A 26,812-nucleotide genomic window follows, 5' to 3' on the forward strand; every position below is an offset into this window, starting at 1 on the left:
ATTTGTATGCTCTGACTTTAACATAGCTATTTCTGTGACCAGTTTCAAGCTAATCACTCAGCTATTTCAATGCTAAATTCTATGCTAATTCCTTTGTCAAGGGGTGCCTCTGCGGATGTGTATGCTTTAACTTAGCTATTTCAATGCTAAATTCAATGCTAATTCCTTTGTCAAGGCGCTTTGTTTCCTCTCACACAGCTTAAAGGTCGCGATCTGAGCGTGGCTTTTTTCACTCCAGCACTGTCCTCCAGACAGTCTCGTCTCTTCACCTGATGAAGGCCGCTTGTGTTGTGGCCGAAACGTCGTGAGAATATTATTGTGTTATTTTATTTTATCAATTTATTATATTATTCTCATTCTACGTGACTTTACCGAAAGAACCAAAGAAGACTGGACAGGTTATTGAAGTGGGTGCAGGTTACACATTCTTCCGGAGTGGACGAGGCCAGCAGGAGAGACGTGATGCTGGTGTTGGTTTAGCAGTTAAACACCACCTGGTCAACCAACTGGCAAGCCTACCCAATGATATAGACGACCGGTTAATAACCTTAAAGCTCTTCCTATTGAGTAGAAAGGAAGCCACCATCATCAGTGCCTATGCCCATACCATGACCAACTCTGATGATATCAAGACCAAGCTTTATAATGACCTGGAAGTCATTATTGCTGCCACAGCCAAATCTGACAAACTCCTGATACTTGGTGACTTCAATGCCAGAGTCGGAAGTGACCATCAATCATGGAATGTAGCCATAGGTGCACATGAGATTGGAAAATGTAGCAGCAACGGCCTTCTGCTGCTGAAAACATGCTCTGAATTTGACCTGTTTATCACCAACACGATATTCCAACTACCAAAACGCAAGAAAACTTCATGGATGCATCCTCGTTCACACCACTAGCACTTGATTGACTACGTCATCATGAGGAGGAGCGACCAACACGATGTCAGGGTGACCAAGGCGATGTGTGGTGCTGAATGTTGGACTGACTATCGTCTCATCATCTCCAAACTTAACGTCCGGATAAAGCCTCCCAGACGTCTACAAGGAAAAAGACGTGTCAAGCGTAGTTAACATCACTCGCCTACAACAGGAACACATCAGACTGGCCTTTGTTGAGGCTCTAGACCATCACCTGGAGTCTCTAAGCTTCAAGCAAACAGACACTGAGGCAGACTGGACTGCTCTCAAGACCGTGCTGCATTCTACAGCCCTTGAATCACTTGGTGTTCCCATACGTACACATCAAGATTGGTTTGATGAGAACGATGCAGAAATCCAAGCACTCCTTGTCGAGAAACATCGCCTGCATAAAGCATATCAGAATGACAGCAGCTCAAGCCTAAAGAAAACTGCCTTCCTCAACATTTGCAGGGTTGTCCAGCGGAGACTCAGAGTCATGCAAGACACTTGGCTCTGCGCAAAAGCTCAACATTTGCAGGGTTGTCCAGCGGAGAGTCAGAGTCATGCAAGACACTTGGCTCTGCGCAAAAGCTGAAGAAATTCAGTCCCACGCTGACAGTAACAACACCAAGTGCCTCCGTTGTATATGCCGGGTCTTGAAAATTTACTATAAATAATAAAAATTGAATGAAATTTGAAGAAATGCGTAATTGTCCGAAATTATGTTAATTTATGTAATTACGTGCATAAAGTATGATAATTAGGATGGTGTAATCGTATCAAGTTATGCGATTATAATAATTAGGCTCTATCCTCGTTGTCGAGGTCGTATTATCAATCGGGATCATACAATTACTTGTATGAAGTTATGCAGGTGTACTGTAAGTATGCTAGATTAAGCTCGGCTTCGTTGTCTAGGTTCGTATTATCAATCAGTATAATACAATTATTCTCGCTTTAACATTTACTGATTATATCTTAGTGTTTTTATATCAGGTCTCCAAATTCAAATCTCACCGCAGGATACAGTTTTTATGATTAAGATTATTACGCATAAACTTAGGAAGGCACCACTCAGACACTGCTGTGTTAAGCAATTTAATTTCTAAACAGAACCATAACACTCTAATATTCGAACTCTTAGCTTGGAATTGTCAACACAGTACTCCTGGAGATGTTCTCCTCATGGATCCATACATTTAACCCTCAATGATCACGTTTATTAACTGGATAACAGAACAATTGATTAATTCCTCAGAGTAACACGAGCATATACGGTGAAAGGAACAAAAAGTCCCTAAAAATTCATGCAACGATATTCATACGAAGGCAATATAGAAACATGTCCCGAAGACAAAAGTATACGGCAATGAATGCATGGGCAAGATTACGTAATCAACGAAATGTTGGAACAATGGTGTGCGGCAGTATGCCTGCTTCAGCAAATACTCATCAATTGGCTAAGGCTTCAATAAATTTGCCGGCAGATTCTGTGATCAAAAGAACGATTTCAACCCAATATTCTCCCTGTGAGTGTGTAGATTTGTAACGTAGGTTTCTAAACGTTTAGTTTTCATCGATGAATTCGTTGGTAATATTTATGCAAATAAAATAATCATAACTACTAAAAATACTTCTAACGACCGTTTCCCTGTAACCCAATGGCAGCCGTGTTCTTCGTTATCAGTTGATACTTGACGCACTTATCATGAATCTTCTTATTAATTTTAGTTCGTGAATGTGTTCATGTGAGGGTGTTATTTGTCTTCTTGATCAATTATTTGCGTTAAGCAGATGCCGAGGTTGGGCATCCCTTGTATCAAAAATGTGTTTGTTCCCTGCAGAGCGGTGAGGGTGTGAGGGTGTGTGTATTATACGGTCAGCTTGGCACTCCCTCTTTAATACGGGTGGCCACAGTTTCTGCCCACAGCTGGTTGGAAGAGTCGGCACGACGCTCGCTGTCGGTGCGCGATGATCTCGTCGTCAGGTAGCACCCGCAGCTCCTCCGCTGGCAGTTGACACCCTTGATTAGTGACGCTGGTGATGCTGCGGCATGCTCTCTCGTGCTCTGTCTCTCTGGCGGTGTCGATTGCACGTGCAGCTGTTTTTTTTGTGATGCTGGCTTGGTCAACGCTTGGCGCTTTCCGCCCTTTCTCGACGTTGATGGCTTGACGTTGCAGAACTCTTTGGTGACAGATCGCCCTCGGTGGCTGGCTGTTATCTTCGGTGGTTGTCATCTTCGGTAGTTGATGGTCGTCTTCTGCCGCTGGTAGCTGTGATGACTTGCAGAGCTGATGGTACCAGTTGGTCGTCGATGGTCGTAGTTGCTGGTGGGAGCTGGCACTCGATGTCGAATACACTTTTTGAACTCACACTTGATGACACATCGCTACTCGGCAAGCCTCGCCATCCTTGGTCAATCACAGAGCCCACCCCGGAGCTTGCCACTCGCCGCCCTCTTCTGTCGCTCGCAGAGCTGTCTCTTGCAGAGCTTTTTTGGTGTGTGTTGTGTCGCTGGTTATATGTGGAATTTCACCCACCTCGGCTCGCCTTCTCACAAAGGACCAGAACTTCCTTTGATTTCACTCTCAGCCTGTGGGAACAACTGTTTTTCCGGCCTGTGTGTGTGTGTCATATTTATTGAAGTAATATAAGTTTCATCAAGGCCTGGTTCCTGTCGCCTTCCTCAAGCCATCCCGCCATCAAAAGGGAACATGCTCCAGATTGCCCCCGAGTGCGTCCTTCTTTCTCACCCTCTGCACTAATTAATCTGGAAGGAGGGGGGGCTCCCTCTGTCCGGTAGAGTTCCCCCTCTTCTCTTCCCTCCCGGTGTGACATTCTTTTGCCTCTCACAAAGGGGTGTGTTGAGGCTTTTGAAGTTAAACATTTTATTTTACCTCCTATAGCACGATATCATACCACTTTGTAGTTATGATTCTGTACGTGACTCAAGGTATGTATGTGGCAGTGTTTACAGTGCTTCCATCGTGGTGTTTGATTTGTATTTTTAAGAGGAGATGCCCTCTGCCTGCGTATGCAAATTTCTATCACGTGCTGCTGGAAGACAAAGGCGGTTGGGAGTCTCTCTTTCTCTCTGGGATACATTTATCTTGGTCACGTGATCGACCCACCTCGCCCCATCTCCCCCGGCTGACCCCCCGGTTTAACACTTCATAATTATTATTTGGTTTATGTTGCCCAATATTCGTGAATAACTTTAGTATTAAACTCATATATGTCTTGATAACCCACTACTGTAGATTGTAGCCTGGTTCTTAATCGGAGTGAGTGTGTTGGTCTATGCTCACTTATTCTTGTTGCTGAGTTTTTTTGACTTTCTGTTAATTAAAATAACCAAAAACTTGTCTGTCCGGTTTTCACCGCCCTGGAAGCTGGCGAGGCTTTGAAGCCATATCGGGATTGTTTTAGACTCTCATTAGGAATTCCCCTCCTTCTCTTTTGTTTTGAGTTTATTATCCTTTATGGCTTAGCTCCGTCTCTCGGTTGTGTGTGAGAATGGCAGCTTCTGTGAGGGGAGGGGGGGCTTCGCATCACCCCCTTTTGCCCCAAGCGACACCACGATTGATAAAAAAAAATATTGGCAGAATTATTCTTAACATCAATTTCGGAAAAAGGCCTATATATATAACACATCTATGATGCACTCAAGCAGGTCTATGGTCCGCAGTACTCAGGAACTTCACCTCTCCTGAATGCAGATGGAACAGCACTCCTCACAGAGGACAAAATACTTGCAAGGTGGGCTGAACACTTCAGCGCAATCCTTAACCAGCCATCATGCATAAATGAAGAGGCAATTGTGAGACTGCCTAAAGTTGAAATAAACCAGTCCTTTGATGTTCTACCATCCATTGAGGAAACCTAGCAAAGCCATAAGCCTCAGGCAAAGATCCAGGCTCACAACACCAGGCCCCCCCCCCCCCCCCTCAGTACTCACAGAGACAACACGACAAGGTTTAATGTCTACTAGCAATTTATTCCTCGATTAATGAAGCCAACCTATCTGTGTCAGTGTGGACCAGCAGGGCAGATCTAACCTATCTCTCTACGGTCTAGGACCCAATTTGTCCCGTCTCTTCCTACTCACTCTCCTTAACGGATATTCCCTCTTGGCCTTACCTCTCTCCTCCGTACTTACGTTCAGCTCTCGAGGTGTAGGTAGTCGCGGAGAGGCGAGGCTGCACGTGGCTTTGACTGGGAACTGGACCTGGCTGCTCTGCGACCTGTCTCACGGACGTTTGGGTAGCAGGGGACGATGACTCCTTGGTCCCTCACTCCAGTAGACCCCGAACAAAGAGGTCTTGCTTCTCATTTTCATCCCATTTTATTCCTCTACTTCAAAGCTAACACGCCGCGAATCCGCTGGCCCCTCGTCCAATCCGGAGCCTCGGATTTCCCGCCCTTGGCCAATCAGGTCAGCTCCCCTCTCCGACGCCCGCTACACGCTACACCGCACGCTGTGCAAGGGCGAGGCCCCTCCCCTCCATTGTTTAACTAAGTGCACGGCATCCTCTTGTACCGCCCCACCCCCCACCTGCCTGCCGATCCGCATATGCCCTCGGTGTTTCCTCATTGCGGTTCTCAGTGAGTTCACCGTCGCCATACAATTTTAGGTTAATCCACGGCGCCGCAGTGTCATTTGGCCTGGGGGGGGGGGTCTGCCAATTCCCTGGCCCTGAGAAACCATGGAGCACCCCCACGAGGGGGGCCCTCTGGTAAAACTCAGGGACAGGTGACTGTGATGGAAGCCGGGTGGCTTCTCTGCTGCAGCACCCCCGCCGCAGGCACGGCTCCCACGGAGCGGCTTCGCTGTCGTGGCACCACAACACACAGACTAGAGACACAGACTACAGACACAGATTCATGTACGGGAGTATACAGACGGGACACAGAGCGGTTTATACAAATAGTGAGTGAGAAAGAGAAGGACAGACCGTAGGCCCGTGTGTGTGAGTGTGAGAGTGTGAGTGTGTGAGTGCAACTGAATGCGTAGCCGGATGTGGGCTGCCTGGCACCCGAGGGGTGCTGAGCTATCACGAAACGGCTCTCCCGGGACGCTGCGAGGATTTGTTAGCCGCAAACCCCGCGGCGGATCGCGTTGCCTGCCTGGCTTGGAGTCACTGCGCCTCACTGAGCACTGAGCCGTCGCTGCTGCTGCACCGAGGAATGAGCAGTGGACATAGTGGGAACCCCCTTCGCTCGTATTGGTGACCTTGTAGAAGGAAGCTTTTAAACGTAGTGCCGCGTTTTTATCCGTTAGCAAGCAAAGCGGACAAGTTGGGTGTCGAGTCCAAGGCATTCGTTATCGGCTGTGAACAACCCGCAGAGCCCAAGAGAGCGTCTCCGGGTTCAAGCGAGCGTTTGAAGTACAGTATTTAGATTATTTGGCTGCTATACATGTCCAACACGATGAGCCATTCTGTTGAGCTGTCATTTGTGATGGGCAGGTCGTATCAGAAAAATAGCTAATAGCTCTATGGAGCATTACACCTGGTAAAATATAATACAAATTCGTATTATCTTTTTTTACAATAATGGTGAATGCCGATGGGCATTTGTGTTGCTGCGTGTGCATGAGTTTTGAGTAGCCGTGCGTGTGAATGTGAAACACCAACGGAGGTGAAGTAAGTGGTGGGTTCGGCTGTGAATGGTCGGCACGGGGATCTGCAGTCTCGGACAAGGTGAGGGTGAGAGACGGTGACATCGCCAGCAGTGGGTGATGGAGGCAGGTAGAGTTGGTGATAGATTCACACTGCTAGCAAAAGGCTCAAGATTCCAGGATGGGTCATGGGAGTCTACAGACAAATTCCATCTGGGATGCCACAATGACATTCAATCAACTCGTCACGTTGGGGTAATTACACAGAGATGGAGTTACAGGACATCATGAGATATCTAAAACTATACCAACTATTTATTTTGCTTTACCACGCAAGGCTCACTGAGCAATGTGGCTAATTTTCAGAAACTATCTGGCCACAAATGATGGCTTATCACGTGAATGTATTACAGCCAATTACTCTGAATGCGTGATGTTGATTGTAATGCAGAGGGGAAAAAACCGGAGGACCCGGATAAAAATTAACGCGACCATGGAGAGAGACGCAAACTTTAATTAAATATAAAGCAGGCGTCAGGGTCGGGATAAAACCCAGGATCTCCTGTATACCACGCGAGGGAGATAACATCTTGCCACCAACTTGCTGCAGTAGGATGAGTTTATATCTCGACACTCATCGCACGAATGAGCCACCGCAGCTCAGCCTCACCGATTTATATTAACAACAGCACTCATTTCTTTAAATGTCAAGGTGTGTACAGTAGCCGTGTTAACCTTGAGGCTGCTGTTTGCACACCTTTGGGTGCGGGTTCACATTCCAGGCAGTGACTCGTGATGTCAGTGACGACAATGAAAATATTTTAAATATTTTACTTCCTTCACCGTCGCTATAAGAGGCTGGTCCTGGTCCAGCGTTTCTTTGAGCCACAAAGCGAGCGATCTCAGCGAAGCCATGGGTCATGGTGAGCGCGACTCTCAGTGAGAATGTGGATAGTGAGCTGCGCTGCTCCATCTGCCTGGGCACGTTCGTCTGCCCCTCCACGCTGAGCTGCGGACACTCGTTCTGCCTGCGGTGCCTGGAGACCGCCTGGGAGACGGTGAGCAGGTTCAGCTGCCCGCAGTGCCGAGCGACCTTCCCTGTGCGACTCCAGCTGAGGAGGAACGTGGCCATTGCCAACCTGGCGGAGCAGCTCAGAGTTGGAGACGGGATGGCGGCGGCCGTCGTGTGTGACCACTGCACTGATGGCCAGACCCCGGCAGTGAGGACCTGCGTGAGATGTGAGACGTCCTACTGTACAACGCACTTGAGGCCTCACTTGGAGAATCCCAGGCTGAGAGACCACGTGCTGGTGGCTCCCACTGCGAATCTGGTGGAGCGACGGTGCTGGGAGCACGGAGAGGAGCTCATTCTTTACTGTGAACAGGATGAGAGCCCGGTCTGCCCAGTCTGCCACGTCGCAGGAGACCACTCCGGGCACAGAGTCATCAGAGTGGAAAGAGCGCAACAGACAAGACAGGTGAAGTGTAATGTTCCGATGTAATCCACATTGTTACAGGAGGTTGAAAGATTCACATCCGTAGGTCGTGACCCCTCACTTCGACCAGGTGAGCTCCTGTTGAGACCAAACGCCTCTTTACAGGGAGACCCAGGTAGAGGTGGCAGGGTGGCTCAGATGTCAGAACGCTAAGATGGTAACGCTGTAATTCTGAGTTGGAATCAAGTCGGCTACCCATGGTTTAAACCGGATTCTCAAGTTTAGTGAGTTGATGGTCTATGCCCAATCAACATTTGACAGCTTGTTAAATCATATTTTGAGTGATAATTCAACACTTAAGTTTGATTAAGTGAGAACCGTTACGATGTATAGTAGGGCGCGTGATAAGCTGCTACACCCATCACGGGAAAGGTTTAAACTATATTTTAGAATGTACGCGATATTTGTAGGTGATGTTATCTTACAGGCTATTGCGTTTCTCTGCGGAAGTTCCCATTGGATTCTTTGCCTCAATACATCACACGGACAGTGCAGTCGGGATACAATCGTGGGAAAAGTAAAAAATTATTGGAGACGTATGCAGAAACATAATGGCAACAGATGTGTGTATGTGTGTTGAACTTCTTTCATAGCCAACCGTGCTAATCAGAGATGCGGGATTATGATCTATCAGTGATCAACCAATAGCAATGGTGAGCACCTCGTATTTATGTATTTATCTACCACACCGCAGGAGGAGCTCAGAGTCAAGAAGGAGGGGAGAGAAGAGAAGAGGAACACGGCGGCGTCACGGACACGGACGCTCAGGGACGACTACCAGCACGTGGAGGTTTGCCTACAAATCTATTTCATTAAACTTCGCTCTTATCATTGACGAGCACTGACCCACGGGTTGACGTTGGATATAACTTCGCTAAATTGCAAGCAGTGTGGATCCTTTCCCAATGACAACTCGCTGGCTGCCTACTATAAATATACAAAATCAATGACGTAAAACTGTTAAAAAGCTAAGTGTGAGCTCGTAACTGTGTTTGTCTGTCTGTACTCTTTTTAAAGCCCATTTTTCTAGCGCATAACCTTTCTAAACCTTTAACCTTCAATAAAATATAATGCTTTTGTGTATTTTACACATCAGGAAAAAATGTGGGAAACATTTAAACCGGCTTATCACGGCCATATTTGCAACACGTTTACGACGTGAATAGAAGGCCACCACGGTATGACACAGAAACTTCATTTGGGAGGCAACTTCCAACATTACAGCAGTTTTGGTTTAGGTGGGGCGGAATCGATCCGAGCTGGACGATGCATTGGCGACTTGTCCTGTCGATTCCTTTATTGATCACAACCACGGTGCTTGATATGGAATATTACGATTCCTCCTTTCTGGATCCCCCAAATCTGAATCGGACCAAATTAGCCTGAGCGCAAGGGGGAGTGGACGTGAGTATTGCCTTCGAAATCAGCTTTGTTTGTTTCTGTCAGCACATTTTTATTTAAAAAAAGAGCAATGTGACGTGCATTTGTTTTGTATATTCGCAGGACTTTGACATAATTTCCTGGTAATGTTCTCAGAGATAATTTGTCTCAGTTAAATTCGTGTTTCCCTCTGACGCATTATTTGGTAGATCTAGAGTGGGACGGACAGACAGATAGACAGATGCGAATGATACCCATAGTGATGTTTTTCATTTTCCCCAGATAGACACTCAGCAACATGTAGCAACAGCCAGACGTATTTGCTATACTAACCTTGCCTATGATACTTTCCCCTTATATCCCATTCTCATTCTCCCTGTGCTTTATATGTTCCCTAGCTCCCAATGCACACGTCGCTCACCTCAGTATACATAATCGCGGTATGGTAACAATCATTACCTGTACGATGCCACATTGCGTCGTTACTAACGAGTGACTCAACAACTCGGCACTGTCTGCGTAGGAGTCTGTGCGTGGGATGAAGGCGCAGATCAGCCGAGAGTTTGAGCGCCGGAGGGAGCGACTGAGGGAGGAGGAGAGGGAGGCGCTGGAGCGCGTGGACAAGGAGGGCTGCTCCGTGCTGTCCCGCATCCAGGCGGACATCGCTCACTACGAGAGCAGAGCACGTGGCCTGGAGCAGGAGATCAACCAGCTGCTCACCGCCCTCGCCGTGCAGGATCCGCTCACATTCCTGCAGGTGGCACCACCTCCATTCACTCGCTGTGGTGGCTCGGAGATGTTAACTACCTCACCTGATATGTAGGAGGGCGTAGGTTCGATACCAAACCTGACGTCTGCTGTATATTTGGAGTTTGCGCCTATCTCACTCTCTCCTCGTGCATGCGTGGATTTTTTTCGGGTCCTCGTGTTTTTCCTTCCACATTTAGAATCAACATCACGTGTTTAGAGTAATTTGCTGCTATAAATGTCCACACAATAAGCCACTTTCTTGAGTTATCATTTGTGGCAAGGTTACTTCTGAAGCAAAGCTATATAGCTCAATGGGATTTACCTGGTAAGGTATAAAAACTATGTTTATAGTTTATACTCACAGCCTTGGTTTATCAGAGGGTTTATCTGCATCCTGCAGAGGCGCACCGCCCTGTGAGACGTTCATATTGTTGGCAATCTTATTTCAGTGTTTTAGATCTGGGAGGAAGCGCCGGTGTCCAGAAATAGACGCTCGTTTGCTTCCGTGTGACATTCAGACCTCAACCTGTCCAGTACAACATCGCCATTTACTTCGCCTGCTAGGCAGGAGGTCGTTGGTTCGACCCTGACCCTGACGATGCCTGCTGTATATTTGGATTCGACGTCTCTTTCTCTCTGTGAACGCGTACAATTTTTTTACAGGTGCTCTGGTTTTTCACTCCACATTCAGAGTATTTTGTTGCTATTATAAATGTCCACATAAGCCAGTTCGTTGAGCTATCATTTTTGATAGCCAGTTCACTACGACATAGCCAACTGCATGGGCCATACCTGGTAAAATATTAAATTCAGTTTATTCAGAGTTAAAAAACACGAGTTGTTGAACGTTACTTAACTTTTTGTTTAGCTGCTAGACTAGACCTGCAAAGTGTGGCTTTGTCATTTGTTGGGGTCCGTGTCCAGTTAACCGAATCTTGTTTTTTTATTTTCATGAATAATAATAGGCTTAACATTTCAAAGGCGATGCAAGTATCAAATCATTCAAAGCTCTGGTGGAGCAGTGATACCTTGTGTTTGAACATCTTAACACCTTATATTTTAAATGCCGTAAAGGAAAAAGCCTCTTCATATTTTTTAATCTTATCGATATTGGCAAATAGGTACAACAAATAACTCTGTTTTTCAAAATTCTCGATTTGCACGTATTTTTTTATTCCTTGATGTTGTTCAAGTCCATGTATTAGGTATAGCCCTGTGAGCCATTCGGTTCTTGAATTGGGTGCAACCGCAACAAACAAAAACATGAACAAGAAAACATCTTAAAGTGACTATGTGATTAAGTGCAAACAGAAAATGCAGGAAAAAAAAACCCAGCAAAAATTCCAGAAAAAAGCACCGTACACCAACGCTGTGTGCAAAAATCCCAGTGGGATGCAAGTCAAACAACAACAACCACATGACAACTTATATTAAGGCCATCAGTCCGTACTACAACAAACAAACATGGCCAAACCAAAAAACGTTTACGAAATCACCAAAATTTTCGAAATCACTATGAGCGGCATCTGTTTAGGATGTCAATGTTAATGAGAAATGCGGGTTTGTGTTTTTCAGGATCCCCTGCATGAGAGTCTCAGGTCAGTACCAACCCAGACTCAAACTCGAGCTCTATCTGCCACCTGGTGGACATATCAGCGAACGGTCATGATGTTATTCCTAATAAATTCAATTGTATGCAGTTGTATCCCGTATTGTCCGTGTGTAGAGACATGGACCTGCATTAGACTCTGCGTGCCCCGTACTGTGTGAGTGGAGGAACTGCACCTCCACAGACTCTGCGTGTCCCGTGTTGTGTGAGTGGAGGGACTGCACCCTCCATAGACTTTGCTTGTCCCATGTTGAGTGCAGGAGCTCGGACTCGCAGGGGATCCAGGATGTGCATCCTCCTCTCACATTCAGTCACCAAGAGCTCACAGAGGTCATCTCGCTAGGAGGAGTGAATACGAAGCGCATGGCTCTCGTGTGTGAGTCTCTCTGTCGCTGCACTCTGCACTGATCTCTGTCAACATCGTTCATGACAAACACAACGATGCAAACCGGCACCGCTCGGTAGGCTGCTGCACTTTGGTTAAGACAGGTGGCAAATCCTTAGGGCGTGCATCTTTAAAAATTTTTATTTTACTAGGTAAGGTCGACTGAGCTGTGTGGCTCTTTTTCAGAAGGGAACTGACAACAAATGACCGCTCAACTAAGTGGATTATCACGTGGAAATTTATAGTAGCAACCAAATGATCTTAACACGTAACGTTGAGACTAAATGTGGAGTGGAAAACTGGTGTGCCTCTGCTGGTTGTAGGAAATCCTCTGATAAACCAATTACCTTACCAGGTAAGACCCACTGAGCTATATAGCTCCGCTTCAGAGGTAACCTTCCCAGAAATGATAACTCAACAAAGTGGCTTATCGTGTAGAAATTTATTGCAGAAAATTACTGTAAACGCGTGATGTTGATTCTAAATTTTGAGGAAAAAACCGGAAGACCTGGAAAAATCTACGTGTCCACGAGGAGAGAGAGACGCAGACTCCAAATATACAGCAGACGTCAGTGCGGATCGAACCCACGACCTCCTGCATACCAGGCGAGGTGGTTAACATGAGGCGGATCGAGGGTAAGCCCAGTGATAAATACCGGCATCGGGACGCAGAGTGAAACACTGTACATACAGTACCTGCAAATACAAAGATCCCAGATGTAGCCTTAACAGACAATTGGGGCAAGTGCTTTCAGCGAGCAGCAGCACCCATGAAGGCCGGCACGACACACGAGGGGGTGGGTGGCCAGCACCACGCCCGGCCGCCTTTGTCTCCCTCGTGCCAAATGTTACACATCACACCAGCAGAGGGCAGTGCAGCGTGAACCATTGTTGTACTGTACATCTAGGCTACAACGTTCACAAACCCCACCATTGCCAACGCGCACAGGCGAGAGCGGTGAAGTATGGTCAAATAACCCCCCCCCCAGGACGCGCACGGCGCGAGGAGGCGCTCATCCAGCAGAAGAGTGACACAATGTCTGTGCGTGGATGTGAGTGTGCGTGGCTGTGGTGGCTATTGTACAAGCGTCGTGTTTGTAGAGACGCTGTGAGAGTTGCCTAAACATCGTGGTGCTGGCATCATCACCACTGTTCACTACCACTGCACACACACACACACATAGTCAAGTTAGTGTAGTACTATTGTTAATTATTATAATTCACTAATTATTATTCACAAGTGATTAGCAGTATGTGTACATTTATACTAACAACATTAGTATGTGTACACCAATACTAAAGAATATTAGTAAGTGTACACAAATACTAACTAATATTAGTATATGTACACTAATACTAACGAATATTAGTATGTGTACACTAATACTAACTATTATTAGTTTGTGTATCCTAATACTAACTAATATTAGTATGTGTACACTAATACTAACGAATATTAGTTTGTGTACACTAAAACTAACTAATATTAGTGTGTATACACTAATACTAACTAATATTAGTATGGGTACACTAATACTTACGAATATTAGTATATGTACACTAATACTAATGAATATTAGTATGTGTACACTAATACTAATGAATATTAGTATGTGTACACTAATACTAACGAATATTAGTTTGTGTACACTAATACTAACTAATATTAGTGTGTATACACTAATACTAACTAATATTGGTATGGGTACACTAATACTCACGAATATTAGTATATGTACACTAATACTAATGAATATTAGTATATGTACACTAATACTAACTAATATTAATATGTGTACACTAATACTAACTAATATTAGTGCGGGCGTCGTCATTGTCCTCACCACAGATGGACGCTCACCGACTCTGGACACAAACTCAGCCTACGTCCACCTCCAGGTTTCCTCGGATCTCAGGACAGTGAAGCTTAGCAGTGTCCCCCAGGGTCGCCCCTATCACCCACATCGCTTTGATGTCTATCCACAAGCCCTGTGCTCTGAGAGCTTCTCGTCGGGTCAGCACTACTGGGAGGTGGACGTGGGAAATGCGAGGCGGTGTCGGGTTGGAGTCGCATACGGGACGATCCCACGGAGAGGGTGTGGTTCTGAGTGCCTCCTGGGAGAGAGTGACGTCTCCTGGTGCCTAGAGAAACTTGACGACAGCTTCGCAGTACGGCATGGCGGGGTAGAGACGTCACTGTCGGTGCCGGAGCCTCCGCGGAGAGTCGGGGTTCATCTGGACTGGGACGCGGGGCTGCTGTCGTTTTTCAGCGCCGACTCCATGGCGCCGTTGCACTCGTTTCACCAAACATTCACTCGGCCCCTATATCCTGGGCTGGCCGTGGGGTGGAGGGGGTGGTATGGTAAAGTTGGTGCCTCAGTGAGGATTGTGGAAATGAGTGGCGCGTCCTGAGAGAGGTGAACGTGAACAGTGCAGAGGGCAGACGCCGGGACGCACGGCCCTCGCCACCCTGGTGTTGTGTTGGTGGATCACCACCATCTCAACCACCACAACAACCATCACCACAACCACAACAACAATCACCGCCACAACAACAATCACCACATCAACAACAATCACCACATCAACAATCACCACCACAACAACAATCACTATAACAACCACCACAACCACCACAACCACCAGCAGAACCACCAGAACCACCACCACCACAAATACCACCACAACAACGACGACAACCATTACCACCACAACCTAAACCACAACTTCCACCACAACCACCACCAAAACCACCACCATAACTACCACCGCAACCACCACAACCACCACAACCACCACAACAACCACCACCACGTGCGTGAGAATGAGTGAGAATGAGCTGCGTGTGAGCTGCCTGTGAGTGTGTGTGAGTGAGTGTGCTGTGTGTGTGAGTGAGCTATGTGTGTGTTTAAATTGAGATTGGCGGGTGCATAGGGGTTTAATCGTTTAGTCGGGTTTAATCGTGTGTTCTTTTTCCATCTGTCCCTCATGATATCTTTCCTTCATCTCTCTCGTAAATGTAAATATAAATGTACGTGTTTGTATTCATTACAGTATTCATTACAATAGAAATGCACGCTTATTTATTCTAAGTGAAGATGTATTAACTTCGTTTATTGAGTTTTATGGAGTTAGCACCTCCCCTAAAGCCCACGGCTTTTTATATATTTTGCATATTATTTTAAAGAGTTAATTTGTGTAAATGTATGCACTTTCAGATATAAATGTACGTGTCTGTATTTATTCAAATGCATCGATCTTGGGTCATCGGGTTCATAATGCAACAAAAAGATACAGATACACGTATATTTATTATAATTTAAAATTTATTCACTTTGTTTATTAAGTTTAAATGTTATAAAGGTCTAGTCCATCAGCACCTCACCTAAAGCTTTTTGTAGTGTATATTTTTTTGTTTCTATTAATTGGTATACATTTATGCACTTTCAAATATAAATGTACGTGTCTATATTTATTATAATAAAAATGCAGGATATTTATTCAAATTTTGGGTTTATTTACTTTGTTTATTGAGTTAAAATGATCAAGGCCTAGTTTTCTAATGCCTCATCTAAAGCCCTAGGCTTCATGCTTCTCGTATTGTGTTTTGATTATCATTTAAGGCTTATGAATGAATATGAGGAAGCCACTGGGGCAGATTGAAAACTACTTTTTTAGAAGTTTATTTACGTTTTCAGTTTGTTGTCCTTCCTCTGCAACCTCCGATTATCGTGGTCGACTGTGTACGGTGCGAAAGAAGTTCAACGTAGGTCTGTGAGCTGCTCACACCAGACGGCCTGGTGACACCCAATACGGGTCGTAGGCAGGCCTCCCGGGACGTTTAAAACTGCGCAGATATTCAACTCAACACTCACAAACACCCACACACAAACACACACACAAACACACAAACAGTGACAACAACAGCAATTTTCCGCTAAGTGGCGGTGACCTCACCACGCCGCTTGTGCCAGGCTATGTGCACGACCCAGGTGCCACGGGTTGACTGACAACAACAACAACAACAACCGCCATTCGCCACTAAGTGGCGGTGACGTCACCACGACGCTTGTGCCAGGCTATGTGCACCCTGAGGCCACGTGAAGTGTCGAACGCCCGCTGGCAGGAGGTCACGGGGCAGACCCAGGTGCCACGGGTCGACTGACTGAGATGACTGGCTGATGCACCACCTGTGCCCCCTACTGTGCCAACCTGCTGTGCTTTAGCCACCCGGCGCTCCGCTCGCTGTTGTGAGCGTCGCTCCTCCGCCCTCCGTAGTTGTTGGAGGGCGACTGCCTCCAACTGCCCAGTAGCATCCTTCACGAGCCTACTCCACAGAGGCCGATCTTGACACCGCTGGTACCAGTCATCGGCAAGTCCACTCAGCTCCACGTCCTCCTGTACCACATCACTCCATCTCTTCTCTAGCCCGTGCCGCGCCCGCTTAGCCCCCTCAATCCGGCCAAACAAAAGCTGTTTCGGCATGCGGTGGCTGGGCATGCGGGCTACATGACCCAGCCATCGCAGCCTTGCCTGCCGGAGGAGCTCACCGATGGGACCCTGCCCAGATCTTTCAAGGATTTGTGAGCTCCTCACACAATCCAGTCTGGTTAAACCCAGGATGGATCGTAGGCAGGCCAGCCTAAATGTTTCTAACCGGCGAAGATGTTCCATTAGAGGGGTCCACGTTTCGCAAGCGTAGAGAAGGGAGGGAATGACCGTGGCCGAGAAGACCTGAAGCTTAGTGCGGAGCGACAGACCAGGTAGCTTCCACACAGCGTTACGCAACCGATGAAAAGATATTGCCGCTCGACTGATTCGGAGTGAGACCTCTGCTGTTAAACTGGAGCCAGTCATAAGCACACTGCCCAGGTATGGGAAACTCTCCACTCTCTCCACAACTGCCCCATCACCGATTGGGAGTTGTGGGGGTGGAGTGTCCGATGGTACAAAAGACCCAGGCAGGTGCTTAGTTTTGGTGGGGCTGATGGTAAGGCCCCACCTCTTAGTGGCACGCTCCAGTCTCAGCAGCAGCGTCTCCAACTCCTCCTCTGACTGAGCAGCTATTACCAAGTCATCAGCATACATAACGTGGTTGAGCAATAGGGAGCCATCCCTTGACCGCACCCGGGCATCGATTAGCCTCCCATTATATCTGTACCATATGGAGATTCCCCCGGTACAGCTATTGAAGGCTTCACGAACTACGTGGTCAAAATAGATGTTAAATAATGTGGGAGGACATCCCTGTCGTACCCCAAGGTGTACAGGGAATGGCTCTGACTCCCGGCCACGTAGTTTTACCCGGGCCCGCTCACCATCATGAAGGTCCTTAATGATCGTGAGCAGAGGGTCAGGTACTCCAAAAGCACGAAGAACGACCCAGAGCCCAGGCCTACTGATGGTATCATAGGCCTTGACCAGGTCAATACACACACATACACACACACACACTCAGACGAAGACCCCCATTTAGCCTTAACGTGCGTTTGGGGCAAGTGCTGTTCCCGAGCAGCATAAATGGGGGGCGGCATGGCACAGGAGGTTTGTGGGTAGCACCAGGCGCGGGTGCCTTTGTCTCCCGAAGTCACAGGGAGCAGCGCCCAGGGCCCTGTGGACCACCGTGGTCATGGTGGTGAGGAGTGACGCGTCGCTCATGCTCGTGTGAAGTGCACAGAGAGTCTGTGGCGGAGTGCTTGAGCAGACCGAGAGAACCATGGCAGAAGGACTACGACGCCATGGTGGAGGTGATGGTGGTGAAGGAGAGCTGGCTCTACAAGCGTGTTGCAAGCATATGACTCGGACAATGAGAAATCAGGCACACAGGCCGACATGACAGAACTGTAGACCACGCTCCGTTCGCTGTCCTCCAAGCACAAGGATATGAGTACATGCAACGACCTGATCGGCAAGCATGGAGCCACCCTCCAGCACTCGCTCAATGACCTGGAAACCTTTTGATTTAAAGATTTCGTCACTGCAGGGATTCATATTCTTGGTTCTTTCGGTAAAGTCACGTAGAAGGGAAACAATAAAATAATAAAAACATAAAACAATAAAATTATCATGACGTTTCGACTGCAACACAAGCAAACATCATCAGGTGTGAATACCACACCAAGAAAATTTGAAAAAAGCGGCGGTTTTGTAACGTTAGCACCACGGATATCGATTTGACAGTTTGTTCAGATGGACGAGTTCATTTATGTTCGGAAAAGAGGAGGGGGAGACGAAAAATAATGGATGCGGTCTGAAAGCCACCTTAAGCGTGATCAATCAATTAAGACCCGAAATGGTTTATCAAATTCTTCCAATGATTCCTCAGCCAGAATCCATCTTCTCGGTTGAAATTGTCTCTGTTTTTGTATATGTGGATAGCCTCATGAACGAATCTCTCATGGTAGCCAGATGGCTTGCAAAAAACATCTGTCTTGGAGAAGTCAATGTCATGTGAACCTACTGAATTATAACAGTGATCTGCCACGGCCGAGGTGTTGGTCATACCGTGTTTCAGGTCTGCTTTGTGTTCACGAATGCGGTCCGAGACATGTCATTTGGTTTCTCCAATGTAACTGCTACCACAGAGGCAACTTAGTTTGTAGATGCCAGGGTACTGTATGTCCGGAATCACATCTTTTACAGACGGAACCAGATCACGGATTTTATGTAATGTGTTGAATCAGACCTGGATCTTGTGTTTATTCAAGATTTTGGAGATATTTTTTGTGATCCCTGCAATGTAGGGTAAAGTGATGGTTTTGAAAGTCTCCTCAAGAGGGTCCTTCTTCATGGTTGGAGTGATAGCTTTGCGGATTGTGTAGTCGGAATAACCATTAGCCTTAAGGCACTGCTTTACCAATACATACTTCACTTGGAATGGAACTTTCTACAAACAAACTGAGGGCACCCAAATTGGCTCCCCACTATCTCCGGTTGTAGCCAACGTTTTCATGGAGAAATTTGAAACTGACGCCATCCAGACTGCGACTCTACTCCCGACCTTATGCAAAAGGTACGTGGATGACACTTTTGTCATCTGGCCACATGGCCGGCCTGCTCTAGACCAATTCTTCGACCACATCAATTCCATACACCCAGCCATCAGATTTACCATGGAAGTAGAATATATGGCAAGCCACCTTTTTTGGATGTCCTAATAAAAAAGAACTGATGGTTCAATGAGCCACTCTCTCTACAGAAAAGCTACCCATGCTTACCTGAAACCGGATTCCCACCACCATCCATCCCAGAAGAATTCCCTCATCAAGACTCTGCACCCTAGAGCCCAATGCATATCCGACCAGGAACACATAGCCAGTGAACTCAAGCACATACACCAAGCTCTTAAGGCTAATGGTTATTCTGACTACACAATCCGCAAAGCTATCACTCCAACCATGAAGAGGGAGCCTCTTGAGGAGCCTTTCAAAACCATCACTTTACCCTAAATTGCGGGGATCACAAAAAGATCTCCAAAATATTGAATAAACACAAGATCCAGGTCCGTTTCAACACATTACATAAAATCCGTGATCTGGTTCCATATGTGAAATATGTGATTCTGGACATACAGTACCCTGGCATCTACAAACTAAGTTGCCTCTGTGGTAGTAGTTACATTGGAGAAACCAAACGCCATGCCTCGGACCGCATTCGTGAACACAAAGCAGACCTTAAACACGGTAGGACCAACACCTAGGCCATGGCAGATCATTGTTATAATTCAGTAGGCTCACATGACATTGACTTTTCCAAGACAGAGGTTCTTTGTAAGCCATCTGGCTACCATGAGAGATTCGTTCATGAGGCTATCCACATATACAAGCACAGAGACAATTTCAACCGAGAAGATGGATTCTGTCTTAGCAATCATTGGAAAGATTTGATAAACCATTTCACGTCTTAATTGATTGTTCACGCATACAGTGGCTTTCAGACAGCATACATTAATAAAAAAAATTCGTCTCCTCCCTCCTCTTTTCAGAACATAGATGGACTAGTCCGTCTAAATAAACTGCCAAATCGCTGCACGTGGCGCTAACTTTTTTTTTAATTATAAATACATAAAGAAATACACCGTTAAAAAATAAATAAATTTATGCAAACCGACACACCTGAAGACGATCGTTTGTGTTATGGTCGAAACGTCGTGAGAATTTTTATTGTTTAATATATATTTTATTAGTTTGTTGTTTCCCTTCAACGTGACTTTACCGAAAGAACTAAGAATATCCTTCCAATGATTGCTCAATTTGTATCCATTTTCTCGGTTGAAGTTAAGTCTATGTTTATATATCTGGATGGCTTCATGAACAAATCTTTGATAGTAGCCCGACTGTTTGCAGAGCACCTTCGTCTCGGAAAAAAACTGTATCGGTCCGAGACATGTCGTTTCATTTCCCCAATGTAACAATTAGCACAGGTGCAAATTAGTTTGCAGACTCCAGGATATTGCATATCAGGAATGACATCCTTCACAGAAGGGATTAGATCACGGATTTTGTGTACTGTACTGAATCGGACCTGGATCTTGTGTTTGCTTAACATTTTGTAAATATTTTTGGTAACGCCTGCTATGTATGGTAACGTAATGGTTTTGATCAGCGTCTCAGGGGAATGTTTCTCCATGGTTGGAGACACAGCTTTGCGGATAATGTGGTCCGAATATCCATTCATCTTAAGGGCCTGGTGTACATGTTCCCGTTCACTGGCTAGGTGGTGTTGGTCAGAAATGCAGTGGGCCCTATGGTGTAGTGTTTTGATGAGGGAACCAGGGTGAGGATGGGAGTCAAGGGCTTAGCTATATTTGGCAGGATGTCATCGGCATATAGATTTATTGTCTTTCATCTCACCCCCCTTGCATATTCGGGTAATGCCATGACAAGATTGATGCTTTTAGCTAGGTGCTCAATTTCCAGCTCAAAGAGTATGGGGAGAGAGGGAAACCCTGTCTCGTGCCCCTACTCATTGGGATATTCGGGGAGATCTGACCATGTATTATGACTGTCAAGGAGGATTTGGAGTATAACAGGCTGCATTTGTCTATGAAGGGGGTGGGGAATTCGAATTTGTTCATGGTTTGAAATAGGAATCCTATTTGACCCTGTTGATTACCTTTTCACCATGAACAGTTAAGGTGTATACACTCATATTCTCCTCGGTGGCTATGTGAATTATGGTTATTAATGTTCTGATAGTCTACTGAGCCTCTGTTTCTGATTAATCCTGTATGGGTTTCGACAACTATTGAGGGATTGAAGGGAGGGATTTTTCTGGCCTTTTGATTAGAATTTTGGTGAGCAGTTTGCAGTCAGAATTTAGGAGGGAATTCGGCCTGAGTTTTCTACATGTTCGGGGGGGGATGGGGGGGGGTGTTTCTTATAGACCACTAGAGCTTGATAATTCATCTGCAGCCATTGCACATTTACAGCCTTTGTGAAGGAGTTCAAACCAAATCAACTCATCAAACAGACCTTACACAACATTTCAGGAACAATGCTCTGTATTGAATGTACTGTTCACTATTGCTCCAGATACATGTTCTAAAGTCCGCGTACTTGGATAGCATCTCCAAGGCCATTCCATAATAGTTGGCATTAGGCACTTGAAAAGACAGCAAGTCCCAGACAAGTTAATATCCAAATGAAGAGGCCTTCAAGACCTCCACGATAAGATTGAGCAGCTAAAACAGCATACCGTAAAAATTGGGTTCTGAACAGAGGAATACACCGCCTTACAAAGGTGCTTAACAATAAGTTGGGAGTGGTCAGTGAAAGGGTGGGAAAGCAGGAGTCCATCCCGGTGGCCCTCCAATCATAAATTGAGCAACAAGTTGACATAAATCTGAAGCACAAGGAAAAACTCAGGGAGCTAGAGGAAGGCTACTAGAAGCCAAGCGTGGGGAAGCCAGTTAAAGGCCTATGGGCTTCCGGAGGGTGTGGAGGGGGCTACTTTGTAGGAGGCCTTCTTCTTCATTCAAAAACAACTCCCTCTAAAACCCAGAGACCCCAGACCAACAGCCAGACTTTGCAAGTTGTATCCTCTAGGCGTTTCGGGTTGGGAATAGAGAAGTCGTGGGTCTCTGGAGACCAACAACACAAGACTTCGCCCCTTGCTCATCCTCTTCTCGAGCCACCAAGGGGCTGTGGAGGTACTCAAGCTGGCAAGGCTGGTCAGGGGGTAAGGCACTAAGATACAGGGGAGCTGAGTGTTCCTTATCCCACTCTTACTATGGCAGACTTTAATACGAGAGAGAAACCTACTTTTCCTACTGCACACAGACTTCGTGAGCAAGGAGGGGGTGCGTTCTCAACTACTCTACCTGGCCAAGCTGAGGATCCATATTGGAGGGGAGAGATGGGACTTTCTGACCCCACGTGAGGTGATGTAGTACAAGGAAGTGCAGCAGGTGCTACAGGGACAGATGGTGCATGGGGAGCAATGTAGCTAGAAACCTGTGCACTGTTAGGATATTAATTCGAGACTTCGTGACATAGCATCACACATTGGCTGCTAAACAGGGTGGACTGTGGGCATGTGGTTCAAGCTCATCGAAAATATTCGATTTGTATCCCTTTTCTTGCCAAGCAGCATATGGACGGCCCATTTTCCCCAATGTGTCTCTATCCCCCACCATCATTACCCTTCCCCCCCTCATCTTGAGGCCCCCTTTGACCCCCCCCCACATCCCCTATCCTGCTCCCCCCCACTCACTTCTCTCTCCACACACAATGGCACGTCTCTCCACTTTGCCTCCCTAAATTTCTCCACTTGAGCCTCTGCATCGGTTAGTAGACCCATGCAGGACTTTAAACCCTGCAGAAAGAGGCTACACTCATATCTCGACAGCACATAGGACACTCACCAGAATAGACATGTTCCTGGTTTCCAAACCCCTCTTCTCTCAATTCACCAAGACCAAAATCCGAGACCTGCAACTCTTTGACCATGCCCCAGTACTAGCCCAACTTATCGTAAACATAACTTATGGTCCCTGGATGAGAGCCTCCTAAATGAAAAAGCAGACAATGGAACAGGTGAGAAAGGAGATCCAAACATTAATCACTGTCAACAAAAAGAAAGATCCTCCAACATCCACCGTAGTGATATGGGACGAGCCTCAAAGCCTTCCAAAGTGGCTTGTTGATTGAAAAAAGTGCACTCAGACTCAAGAATATTAAAGCCAAACAGCTCACGTTGGAAAAAAAAAAACTCAACTCCCTGCACAATAACTATAAGATCACACAATCCCAAACGTTTAGGGAAATTAACGCACGAAACTTAAAACTGGAAAATACCCATAATAAACAAACTACTGCGCTATACATTAACACTACACTTCCTTTACACGATTCGGATGGATTCCCTGTTAAAATATATACGGCGATTGAGGCCCCAATCATCTCCCAATTACAAGCAGCTACATGTATGAATGCGGCTTTCATCCTGGGTGGCTTCCCAGGCTCTATGAATGCCAGGATCTAAGTACTCCTTAACCTGGTACTTGGCCAGAGGCAATGAAAAAGTACATACGATATCCTTACTAAACTCGTACTACAAGTTTTGCTAAAATCTAACAAGTAAACTGGAAAGAGTCCTCCCATCAATAATCGGAGAAGCACAGATGGACTTTGTAAGAAAATAAGGACTCAGCTGAAAATAAGAGGCATCTGGTAAATACAATTGATAAATGCAACCAGGGACAATCTCACTGCATATGCTCTCACACTCGATGGATAAAAGCATTTGACAGGGTCGAATGGGCATTTACCAGGGTCGAGCGCCAATCCTTCTGCCACAGTAGTAACGAATGGACTCGTCTCTCCTAGTTTACCCTTGGGAAGAGGCAGTAGGCAGGGATGCCCCCCTTTTACCTCTTCTGCTCACAATAGCAATAGAACCCCTTCCAAAAAGCACTATAAGTAACTGACAGGTGACCAGAATATGCAAGGGGGGTGTAGAAAGATAAATTAACCTTCATGCCCACGATGTAATAGCAACTCTTACCAAACCATCCACCTCTATCCGTACCCTACTCTCTTTGATCACAGAGTACAGAGAAGCCTCAGGATACAAGCTACATTTAACAAAATCAGAACTGATGCCCTCTCCACTAAGGCTTCGGAGGGCCGTTTACCAATTCAAGTACCTCGGGGTAATAATACCATCCACACTCCCATCATCCTTCCAAAGGAAGTTCTTACCTCTGTTCCAGGAGACCACTACATCGCTGGAGGCCTGGAAAGTCATTCCTCTATCACTTTCTAACATAGCCCACCTATAGAAAATTAGAATTCTAATGAAACTCGTATACCACCTAGGAATACCCCCACCGGGGTACCAAAAGTATGTTTTAACACACTCCACTCACGCATCACGTCATTCGTATGGAACTACAAAATATTAATAATCGACCATCACTCTCTTACACTCACCAAGAAGCAGGAGAAATTGGCCCTCCCCGATTTTCTTCAAAATCAAAGATCAATCACGCTCTAAAATATTAAATACTGGATGAACCCAAAAAAAGGGGGATTTGGGAAAAGCGGGAGGAAGGTTATTTTTGTCCCTGGTAGCTCGCTGGGATGGCTTTCGTTTCCACCAAAGATAGACCACTCGCCTCAAGCCATTCTGGACAATTACCACCATCCTAGGAGGCTACAGAGATAGACAGATCCCATTCTCCCCTTCTCTGCATCAACATTCCTTTATTTGTGCTAACCCAATCCTTAAAATAGAGGGCAAATTAATTATTGGGCTGCATGGAAAGCAGCTGGTATTGCTAAGAAAGGAAGGGAAAGTGGAGTATTTCCAGTAACAATAATTGGAATAGGTGTCAAAGCCTTTGCCATTTCAGCACCAACGTTTTGGTAAAACCTTGTTTTCTCCTTTAACATCATAAATCTTCCTTCACAAAATATTCTGAAGTAGAAGATTCGTGTTGTATACAGCCACATTTGTCAATGTAACTTGTAAATTCGATTCTTAACAATGTATCCATATTCTTAGTTTTTTCGGTAAAGTCACGTTGAAGAGAAACAACAAAATAACAAAATATATATAAAACAATAAAAAATTCTCACGACGTTTCGACCATAACTCAAACGGTCATCATCAGGTGTGTCGGTTTGCATAAATTTATTTTGAAAACGGCATATTTATTTATATATATAAAAATAACGTTTGCGTCACGCGCAACGATGGCAGTTTGCCAGGACTAGTCCATCTAGATGGACTAGTCCTGGCAAACTGCCATCGTTGCGCGTGACGCAAACGTTATTTTTATATATATAAATAAATATGCCGTTTTCAAAATAAATTTATGCAAACCGACACACCTGATGATGACCGTTTGAGTTATGGTCGAAACGTCGTGAGAATTTTTTATTGTTTTATATATATTTTGTTATTTTGTTGTTTCTCTTCAACGTGACTTTACCGAAAAAACTAAGAATATGAATTACTGCAGTCACGAAAGCTTTAAATCAAAATGTATCCATAGTTAAAATTTAACACGACATTTTATTGAGGGACTGTGTGTTTGCTTGATGTGGTCTGGGACTGTTTTTGTTGTTGTTTTGCTACCTTTCCCAATCTTGGGAATTGATTATGCAATTTTAACTTATGAACTGTATTTATTTAAGGGATGCCACGGTGGTGTGAGGTTTTGTTCCTTGCCTGTAAATTTGGAGTTTGCATGTTCTCCACGTGGATTTTTTTTTCTCCGGGTTCTCCCATTGTTCTCTCCATATTTCGAAGCATGCATTGAGATTATTGGGATAATTTTGCTGCTGTAAATTTTCACATGATAAGCCAGTTTGTGGAGCTATCATTTGTGGCCAGGTCGCTTCTGAAAATCAAGTTAATACCTCAGTGGGCCTTACTTGATCAGATTTTTTAAAATGTTTAATTTGTATTTTTGCAAGTGACTTGTTTACATGTCTTTTACTTTGCACTCCTATTTTGTTGTTGTGACATTCTTATCTGCCCCTGGTGGACATATATGAAAAAGAGCAATGCAGATCATCGGATTGCTCCAGTATAAATAAATATTCTGATTCTAAGATTCCCACAGGGCACTGTACAGCATACCTGCATGCGTTTTGGCAATGCTCAGACATAATCGATTTCTACCAAGACATAGCCAACTACTTAAACTCAATCTGTGGCACAGAAGTCAGCCCTTCAGTGGATACATCATTGTGAGGTTTGAAACCCATGGCGGGTATCCAAGTACCAACAAACATTATGCCAAGCTATTTTAAACCATGGCAAGGAAAACAAGACCATGTATCCACAAGTAGGAACGTTGGTATAGATTGCAGCGATGGAGCACCTCAGTTACAAGCTGAAGGGAAAAGCACGAGAATATGAGGCGGTGTGAATTCCTTTTCTTGAGAATCCAGCGTAACACAAAACAGCTGTACGTAATAAGGGGATGGGGAGGAGGCCTTGGCCGTAGAAACCACATTACTCTATTACATGTTGAATGACAATTGTCCCTTCGGGGGAGAAAAATCACCTAGAGGGCGTGGCTCCCATTCACACGTTACCTGTCCTCGAGTTTGTTTGCCCTCTGTTATGTTTGCGGGTTCAATAAAAATATTAAAAAATGCCAATTGCAAAGCTATCACCACTAACCAAATTCGTTGAAAGAATGTCCAGACC

At 45.6% G+C, this 26,812-nt stretch overlaps 1 protein-coding gene across 1 annotated transcript; it reads left to right on the plus strand.

Moving 5' to 3' along the window:
- Nucleotides 1-7,145: 7,145 nt before the first annotated feature.
- LOC116957938 (E3 ubiquitin-protein ligase TRIM11-like) lies at nucleotides 7,146-15,633 on the plus strand. Its single transcript, XM_032980396.2, has 6 exons — nucleotides 7,146-8,003; nucleotides 8,716-8,811; nucleotides 9,925-10,158; nucleotides 11,727-11,749; nucleotides 12,021-12,136; nucleotides 13,995-15,633. The coding sequence occupies exons 1-6, from the start codon at nucleotides 7,446-7,448 to the stop codon at nucleotides 14,555-14,557; spliced, it is 1,590 nt and encodes a 529-aa protein (XP_032836287.2). The 5' UTR covers nucleotides 7,146-7,445; the 3' UTR covers nucleotides 14,558-15,633.
- The last annotated feature ends 11,179 nt before the right edge of the window (nucleotides 15,634-26,812 follow it).

This window comes from Petromyzon marinus, assembly GCF_048934315.1.
Source record: "Petromyzon marinus isolate PM22_M1 ecotype Great Lakes invasive population chromosome 68 unlocalized genomic scaffold, UKy_Petmar_22M1.pri1.0 chr68_unloc.1, whole genome shotgun sequence".
NCBI lineage: Eukaryota > Metazoa > Chordata > Hyperoartia > Petromyzontiformes > Petromyzontidae > Petromyzon > Petromyzon marinus.